The 9,169-nt window shown below is 42.2% G+C and overlaps 1 protein-coding gene across 2 annotated transcripts in view; it reads right to left on the bottom strand.

Moving 5' to 3' along the window:
* Positions 1 to 1,356: 1,356 nt before the first annotated feature.
* bcl11bb (BCL11 transcription factor B b) overlaps positions 1,357 to 9,169 on the bottom strand; it is a 37,668-nt gene continuing 29,855 nt past the window's right edge. For both annotated transcript variants that reach the window (XM_014019718.1, XM_014019719.1), the window contains exon 4: positions 1,357 to 6,523. In XM_014019718.1, coding sequence (XP_013875172.1) covers positions 4,464 to 6,523 — 2,060 coding nt within the window. In that variant the 3' untranslated portion in view covers positions 1,357 to 4,463. The remainder of the gene's footprint in view (positions 6,524 to 9,169) is intronic.

Here is a 9,169-nt window from a genome sequence, read left to right as displayed (position 1 = left end):
ATTTATTTATCTTTTTGTGTTGGCACATCTAAAGAAATCTGTAACCCACCCTCAGAATATCTTTTTTTTAAATGTTGAGAATGTCTGCAATTATGCTTACAGTCGACAGTCAGCGGTGTTTGAGTACATTCTGGACAGATCGCTGTTTCGTCACAGGTCCAGAAACACCCAGAAAATGAACACACGGTTAACCTAACATACATGTGTTTGGACTGTGGGAGAAGACACATACACCTGGTAAAAACAGTTCAGTTGATTTATTTTTTTTTTATTCATTTTTGAGATGCAGTTTATGAAATTGGTTTTTAATCTGTTTTTTAAAGATTAAATTTAAGAAAAATCTTGGATCTTCTTTTAGACCCAGATAAGCAAGGTAATCACTTCAGGACTGCATGGTGGATCAGTGTGTTAGCACTTTTACCTCACAGCAAGAAAGTCCTGGCAGCCTGTCCGCAAGCATTTGTGGATTTTCTCCAGGTGCTCAAGTTTCTTCCCAAAGTAATGTGTGCGTCAGTTTAACTGATGAATCTAACTTGGCCCAAGGTGTGAGCATATTTGAATGGTTTTTTATCTCTACATGGTCCATGTGGACTATTGACCTGTCCAGGGTGGATTGTATCTCTTGTTCACTGACCAGTGCAAATAGGCACCTGCTCACCCTGACCCTGCACGTCGTCACGTCACTGTAGAAAGCATCAAGCTAAGTGTTGTGGTGGTGTTTTAAGTTAAAATTACAGGTTTGATGAGTAACTAGCAGATTTAAAATATTAAATGTGTCAAATATAAATTATTGTTTTAGGTTTCCAAATCAAACTGTGGTCCCTATTTCTCAGTAAATCATCAAATGCAAGTGTAAGGGAAGTACAGGTGAGTCAAAAGTCACAGGACAGCCTTTTATCTTAGAAACAAAAGAGAAAATGAAACATCTGAATCCCCAATAATGGGTGAAGGGGTGGATATATATCTTTTAGGTTCTGTCCAAAACATGGCCGCCATTTTGAAAACCGCGATATCGGATCAAGGGCAAGTTTTATCCAAAGATAGCTTCCTCACCTGTTACTTGCCGGGGAATTTATGTATGTCATTTCTCCTTTTGTTTTTGAAAAAATTAGGGTGTCCTGTGACTTTTGACTCACGCTGTACCTGCTCAAGTTTCAGAGAACATAGATTGATTCATTTTTTTTATATTAATTTGCATGATTTTCTAATTGTTGCTAAACTTTAAATCAGTATGTAACTGTTTTAATAAACGGTATCTCTTGTACTGATTTTGAGTCTTGGTGTTACTGGCCGTTGTTGCAGTGTGAAATTTTCCGGTAGAATAAAAAAAGGAAATAATTGTACTTAAAAAGCAAGTTCAATCATAGAGCAATTGCAACATTTATTGAAGTGTTGGCTTTCTTGTATTGATTTTTCAACACATTACAAAAATACATATATGTTCAAAACAGCAGATGTGTACTGTTCTGAAAACACTTTTTTTCACAATGATGCACTCCCCGTACGCTCCTCAAAAAAAAAAAGAACAAGAAAACTATTTTGTACAAAGAGTGTAAGTGAAAGTTGTGAAAAGTGAGATATGAAAATGTTTTCAAAATTACAGTTATTAAGTGCCATGACAAGATCTTCAACCAATCATGAGGAAAAGACGGCAAAACGTGATGTCCACAAAAGTCTTGTAAAAATGACCAGGGAAAAAAACGATTCCTGCGCAAAACTACTGTATTCCCCTGCCAAAAATCTTCTTTTTTATTTAAATTGCCCATTTCTAATAATGTTGCTTTAAATCCATGGATAGCTTAAAAGAGGGAGAAAAAAATAAAGAAAAAAATACCTGGAGTCAAGAATGTGCACCATTGTTGTCATAAAACATTAAAAAAAAATCTGACATTATTCTGCGACATTACAAAAAAAAAAATTAATCCATACAGTGAACAATCATACAGATGTATAGATAAAATCCCTCCACCAGGAAAATCATACAAAAATTTGTAATGGCATTATCCAAGAGAAAATTGGTGAAAAACAAATACTTAAAAAAAACATTTTAAATACACCGAGTATTTCTTTAATGGCGTACTTCAACACTGTAAACATATTGTAAGACTGAATGTCCATATGATTTGGGTCTCTGTGAGGTTTCCACTGTTCACTGTTTGAGCGTGGTTCCATAGCCTCACTGTAACGGGGAAATAATTCACCGTATGTTTAAACCAGCACCTTTGTTTTTTTATTTTATTTTTTGCACTCGTACTTTACTGTATTTAAGCAAGCTCCTCAAAGCCAGTTTTGTGTTAATTCACTAAAATATAATTACATAGCTTATAGAGCACTCTAGACTCCCCAAATTGTCTTTCTCAGATTATCTAAAATGTGCATTTAAAGCCCAGCTTTTTTTTTTTCCGTCAAAGTGGTTCAGATAATACTTAGCAACGGGCCAAAATAGCAGGTCAAACTTTCAAGTGATTTACAATTTCAATGGCTGAGAATTGCAGTGCGAAAATGAAAGATGTAGTCTTCTTCTCCCTTTTCATGTGGCTTTGCTGTCTCCCTCCCTCTCACGCTCACTCTGTCTCACTCTGAAGGTCTGTTATAAGATGTGGCCAGTAGATGTGCATTTTAGTACCCAAAAAAAAAAAATCATGTTTCATATGCTTCCAATTTCATTTGAATGACTATTCTCCCTAGTCAAGGTCTTGCACTCTCCGTTTCTGACACATCTTCATTTCTCAGCTTCAACCTTTCTTTTTTTATTTTTTATTTTTGCTATAAGAATAGCCCCCGCTCAAGGTCGCTCGGCCATCCCCGAGTGCAGCTGTGCTCAAATTATCATAACTCATATGGCCCCTCTATTTTTTTTATTCTTTGCACCAGATTCATTTAGGGATGAGCGATGCAGAAAATCAAAAAAATATATAGAAAAATAAAAAATAACGTAATCCCCGAAAGACACGAACAGGCACACTGTCTCAAAATCTGCAACGGAGTTAAACCCATATCACTGTGTGAGGCGAACGAACAGGCTTCCTTTTAAAAGCTGCTCTAATGCAAGTATCTGAGTTGGTGAACTGTGAAAAGACACCGTCAGAGAGCAGCTTAGAGCATGCTGCAAAGGGAAGAAAAACACGTGGTAACACATATTGATATAAAATTTCATTTTAACCCCCCCCCCCTTTTTTTTTTGATAGGGTGGCGGGGGAGCATGTCTTTAGGTGACACAGGAAGTCACAGAGACTTGCCACATCAGACACAAGGAGGAGGAGATGGGGAATCATTTAGAAAGTGAAGTAGCTTTTGTTCAACATAAATTTAAGCACATGAAATGGGTTTATGTTAGAGGTAATCAGATGGGCTTTTTAAACAAATAATGTCTTGGCAGTTACATGTAGCATATACTTGTGGATGATGCGAGCAGCTGTATACTTTTTTTCTTTTTTGATTGTTTAGATTTAGGCCATCTTTCATGTACAGTCAGGGCTTCTTTAACATATAAAAAAGAATATATTTACAAACCATAAAAAGGACTGTTCTCCTTCTCACATTAATTAATCACAAGTAGTCTTAACTTATTCAGCATATTAAATATGGTGGTTTAATCCTACATTAGGAATGTACCGAGCGTCAGTTAAGGGTATCTCCATTAAGTGCAACCTTTATTTATGTCCTGTCTGCAGCAAGGACAGAAATACAGTAACTGCATTTTGAAATTGCTCTAATTTGGCCATTTTTTTCTTTAAAAAAAGGACACACAACTCCCTGAATAAACTAAAACCAAGTTACCAAATCTCTCAGATAATGTTGGATTTTTAAAATCCAACAAGGTGTTTTATTGTCAGGCTTGACATTCAGTGCTTTAGGCCTGTGTAAGGGAATGGATTGTAGTCCGCTGCTGCAGGTAACAATTTTTTTCTTTTACTTTTAAAAGCTAACTGCTTTACACAAATTTACTCTCACAGGATAACAAGTTTCCTTAGAGGAAAAAAATGCTTCAATGGCGACGTCTTCTCTGTTGTAGCATTTTAGAAAAAGAAAAACATTTTAGAACATTTCAAAAMTATCTCCATATGAAATCCCACAAAGATGTACCTGCACATGCCAAATATCATTACAAAAATCCAATAAATACAGAAATTATTGCACAGTAGAAAGGCTCCATGGATTCCTAACAGATAAAATCCTCCAACTGTTTGCCATGAAACACAGAGTTGGGCATTTCAGACAAAATATTATTAAAGTTTCCATTTGGTAATATTCTCAGGTGGCAGTTTTTGTGACAAGAAAAAGAAAGATAAACATCAATTAATCTTAAACTCGTTTTCTAGAGAAACACAATCCAGCGAAGCCCCATTGTTGACGAAGTGGTTGTAGGGATTTTGTGTGAGAATGTAAGTGTTTCTATGTTTGTGTGTGTGTGTGAAGAGATGTTTGTGTGTACTCTGTTCTTTATAATATATGTTTCTGGCTTAACCTCTGTCCGCTTGCTCCAATTTGACCTCACTGGCCATCAAATGTTCACCGTGCCATTTCTTCATGTGTTTCTCCAGCGTGCTGTAGACACTGAAGGGCATGTGGCAAATGTCGCAGCGGTACACCTCCTTCCCAAACTGGCCGTGGGTCTTCATGTGGCGCGTCAGCTTGGAGCTCTGGGCGCACGCGTAGCTGCACAGGTCACACTTGTATGGCCTCTCCCCCGTGTGGCTGCGCCGGTGGACCGTCAAGTTGCTGCAGTTCTTGAACACCTTGCCGCAGTACTCGCAGGTGTCGTTCCGCTTGTCTTTTGAACTGGGCGGCCGACCAGGTCCGGGTCCCCGTAGGAGGTGAGGGGTGCTGCTGCCGCTGTGGCCTGAAATGCTGCCGCCCTCCATCAGCTCCCCTGGTGGGGTGGAGAAGCGGAGGCTCCCCGTTTCTGAGGAGGAGTGCTCCGACGAGGTGGCGAAGGGGGACTGACGGGAATCAGTGAATCCTAAAAAAGGTTCTCTGATGAAGTGGCGTGAAGCAGCGTAGCCAGCCAGGAGCTGAGAGTAAACGTTTTCTGGGGAGATGAGGGGTATGGCTGGTGGAAGCTCCAGAGGTTCTTTCTCTATCTTGATCCTCTTGTTGTTTGACGGGCTCGGGCTGGTGATAGGAGTGGGCCGACGCTGGAACAGCCCAGGAAAAGACTCTGCTTCAGTTACAGTGATCCTGCCATTCATCAGGGGCCTTGCCTCCCGCTGCTCCTCTCTTTCTCGGTCTGATTCTCGTTCATTCTCTCTTTCTGCCTCAACCCTCTCTCCACCGTCTCCATTGGGTTGTCTCTCCATGTTTCTCTTCTTAGGGTTCAGTCTAAGATGATTGTCCATGTGGTTGTAGGGGTGCATGATGCCCACCCCTGCATTGTCATTAACTCTGTCCCCACTTAGTGGTTTATCTTCATGGGGCTGTCTTGGGCCGTTTTCTCTATTCTGGTTGAATTCTTGGGAGTCCTCACTTAAGTTGGAATCTGGTCTACTTCCGTCTCTTAGCTCTTCCTCCTCCTCCTCTTCCTCCTCTTCTTCTTCTTCCTCTTCCTCCTCCTCCTCCTCATTCTCCAGCTCCATTGCTCGTACATCTCCCTCTCTACCTTTGTCCTCACCTTCTCCTCCCTCTCCTCTACTTTCCTGTTCCGGAGAGTCCGTCATGTTCCCGGACTTGTTGTGCATATGGGTTTTCATGTGCCTTTTCAGTTTGCTGGCCTGTGAACAGGCGTGATCACACAGATGGCATTTGTACGGCCTCTCTCCGGTATGACTGCGTCTGTGGACGATCAGGTTGCTCTGGAACTTGAATACTTTGCCACAGAACTCACAGGATTTGGCTTTTCCCAGGGCCTGATTCTGGCCCTGAACGTCTGGAGGGCTGGAGGAGCCATGTCCCCCCTGAGAGGTGGGCGGCTGGGGGGCGTAGGTGAGAAATGCCGGGGGCTTGGCGCCAGGCTGAAAAAGTGTCGGACTCAACAGACGGTGCATGGGTGGCACACGGTTCGGTGAGAGAGGAGGTGTAGGGCCGCCGTTATTGGTTGGGTTGCCCGCTAGTTCTCGCAGTCGACGGGAGAAGTCCATGGGAGGAGGCTCCATGGGGGTCATCCTCATCACCCTCTCAAAGGCACTGGGGTGCTGTGACAGCAGCCCCATTTCCTCTGGGCCCAGCCGCTCTAGAGGGGGTCTAGGGGGAGGTGGAGGACTAACAAAGGGTGGTGTCGCTGGCAGCCGGGTCTCTATGTATGCTTGAGGATGGGGGTGTTCCCTGAGCAAGGGTGCAGCCATGCGGAGGAGGTGAAATGGGTTGTTGGTGTCACCGAGGAAAGTGGGGAGAGGGGAGCGGGGCAGCGCGTCCACTCCTGGGGGAGGAGGCAGTGCCATGCGGGGAGTGAGGGAGCAGTTGGCTAAGTGGTTGTCAAGGTAGATGCGGATACCATGAGTGTTCTGGGCATGCTGAAGCAGGAACCAGGCACTGCTGAAGGTCTGCTTGCAGGTTGTACAGATGTAGCTGGACGGCTCATCCTTATCTGTGGGTCAGAAAAAGAAAACCATGGTGAAACAAAATGAAAAAAATAAATAATGCATTTTTGATTTAACTGTCAAACAAAATTTAAAATTTAATGATTTGTTGTGTAACGTGTGTCGTTTAGAAATATTTGCTGCACTAAAATCCTGACGTTAGACTGCTTTTCCGTTTATATGTGATAAAGCTTCATAAGATGGGGCGTAGGTCTACAGGCAAATAAAGGTGGCAGGTATTGCCCTTGGGCCATGACACATTATGCAAATTCTAATGTCAGCTAGGCTTTAATATACAGATTCATCTCATCAACACTGTCATTTCCATATGGTGACAGGGGAGCCAACAATGGGTTAAAAACAAGATAATGAAGGAGGGGTGGGAGTTAGAGACAAAGAGAGAAACTCAAAAGCCGACATGCAAAAAGGGACTGAGATGATGAGTAAACAACAAAGACTCCTGCATTTTTTTTACAGTATCCACATTAAATAATCATAASGTCACAGATGTAGTAAGATGTATAGTAAAATAATCTGTTGTGGCTCTACACTCAGAACTGAGAGTCACTCACTGACAAATTACCCCTTTAAATGGTGTGACTTAATAAGGGCAAATGAATCTATCAGTCATTCTGGCGTGGCTCTGTCAGCCTGCTTTTGACYCACAAAAAACAGAGAGCCTTGGTAGAGTTTCGCCTAATTCAACGCAGGCTTGCCCTGAAGAGGTATTTCCGCAGTCTTGTGTTTGCTTGTGAGGCATCTGCATCTACTTTATGATCAGCGGCTACCGCAAGTGGAGTCAAGTTGGTACAGTGGTCCCAAAACTCAAAGCCTGGAGGGCCAACACAGAGCTGGGGAAATAAAGCTTGCCCAGAGTTTTATGTGATCAAGAATGAAAAAAAAAAGTTCTTATTAAGATGGCTGACTGCCTCAAAGCCACTCTTTGTTATGGATTGTAAAACACACATGCAGACACTGATACAGGCTCAGGAACATTTTCTTTACTCACTCCCTCACTGTACACAACCCTGCACTCGGAGATCCACACACACACTGCTGTACTGAGGAGAACAGATGAGCGAAAGCTGATGTTGGATCAGTGTCTAGTACAGGAAGCTGATTTGGCGCTGTGATTGGTTTGGCTTTCCTCTGGGGAAAAAGGGTCAGAAAAAGTTAATGAGGGGCTCATTTACTGATTCAGTCGGTTTTTCTCTGCTATTAGCGGCGCTCTGGTGTAGCCGTCACTTTCGCTATTTGTGTGGGTTGGGACACGACTTAACTCCCGCCGTTAATGTGTGCGCAAGAGCTCGTGCCCGTGTGTGTGTGCGAACATGTATGTGGATGTGTGCGTGTGTGTGTGTGGGGCGAGTGGCGGGCTGCCTGCTCGTGTTTAGTTTGGCTGGGCTTCACACGGCCGTTTGGCAGCGGAGAGCTGGACAGCTTAACAGCTTGGACGGGGAGAAGAGAGCCAGACAGGGAAGGGAAGAGGAGGAGAAGGAGGAGAGGGGTAAGAAGAGAGGTGGAGGGGGCTTTAAGGGCCCGATGAGCTTGGGCACACACGCCTGCACTGCGACACACACTGAGGCTATTTGCATGGCCCCCCAGAGACCAAAGTACATCTACGGACTTTTGAGTTGTAGATAGATTATATATATTTTAAATTCCACTTTTTTTCCAAATCATTTTTTTTGTTTGGTATGTATGTTTGTTGGCAAAACATCTCATACATTACTTGATGTGTTTTATCGAAACTCTCAGGAAATGATTATTATGTACATCTACAACTGTTAAACCTTTGAAGTTGTTTCGATTCAAGATGGCCAATACAGCTCATTGACCTTAGAAAACAAAACAAATAAATGACAATAACTCATTTGGTTGGATAAAAGAYGAGTTATCACCAAACATGTTACAAACAATAACAGATGATCACAGGGTTTTCTTTAAAACTTAATCATTAATTGTCTGTCTGTTAGCAAAATATCTCAAAAACTACAGACAGATTTTAATGAAACTTTTACAAAATAATTACACATAACTGATTAACTTTGAACTCAAGCAATTCCCAATGCAAGAAAGCTGCAAGTGAAGTTGGGAAATGCAAAAAAATGGCTCTATGTCTGACATTTATACAAATACTCAGCTAAAATTAGATGTGGTAGCAACTGAGAGTCATTCCTACCACATATTCGGAGAACTAACTGCAAAATCTTATTTTAAAACTTTAGCATGAAAGGCGGCAGGCAATATGCATTCCTTCAAGGAATCCTGCTTTCATTTTTTTTCTTGCACGCATAGCCATCAATCTAAGAAATCCACCACTCTTACAACCTTCCAGGCCCTCCTTCCACAACAGCAACAACACATTTGCATCTTGTCATATCTTACACCGGCACACCATATGCTGGTAAAGGAAGCGTGGCAGCTAATAGAGTGGCAGTTGATGGCGGCTGCTTAATGACGGCCAAAGACAAATTTCATCAACTTCCCAAACAAGCAAGCAAGCAAGGACGGGGTAGAGGGTAAAATGAAAAGGGGGGTAGATGGGTAGATAGATGGATAAGTGGGTAGATAGATGGGTAGATCAATGGGTAGATAGATGGGTGTGTAGATAGATAGATGGGTGGGTGGGTAGGTAGGTAGGTAGGTAGGTA

Source organism: Austrofundulus limnaeus, unplaced genomic scaffold, assembly GCF_001266775.1.
Source record: "Austrofundulus limnaeus strain Quisiro unplaced genomic scaffold, Austrofundulus_limnaeus-1.0 Scaffold227, whole genome shotgun sequence".
Lineage (NCBI taxonomy): Eukaryota > Metazoa > Chordata > Actinopteri > Cyprinodontiformes > Rivulidae > Austrofundulus > Austrofundulus limnaeus.
This window is presented reverse-complemented; position numbering and strand designations above follow the sequence as displayed.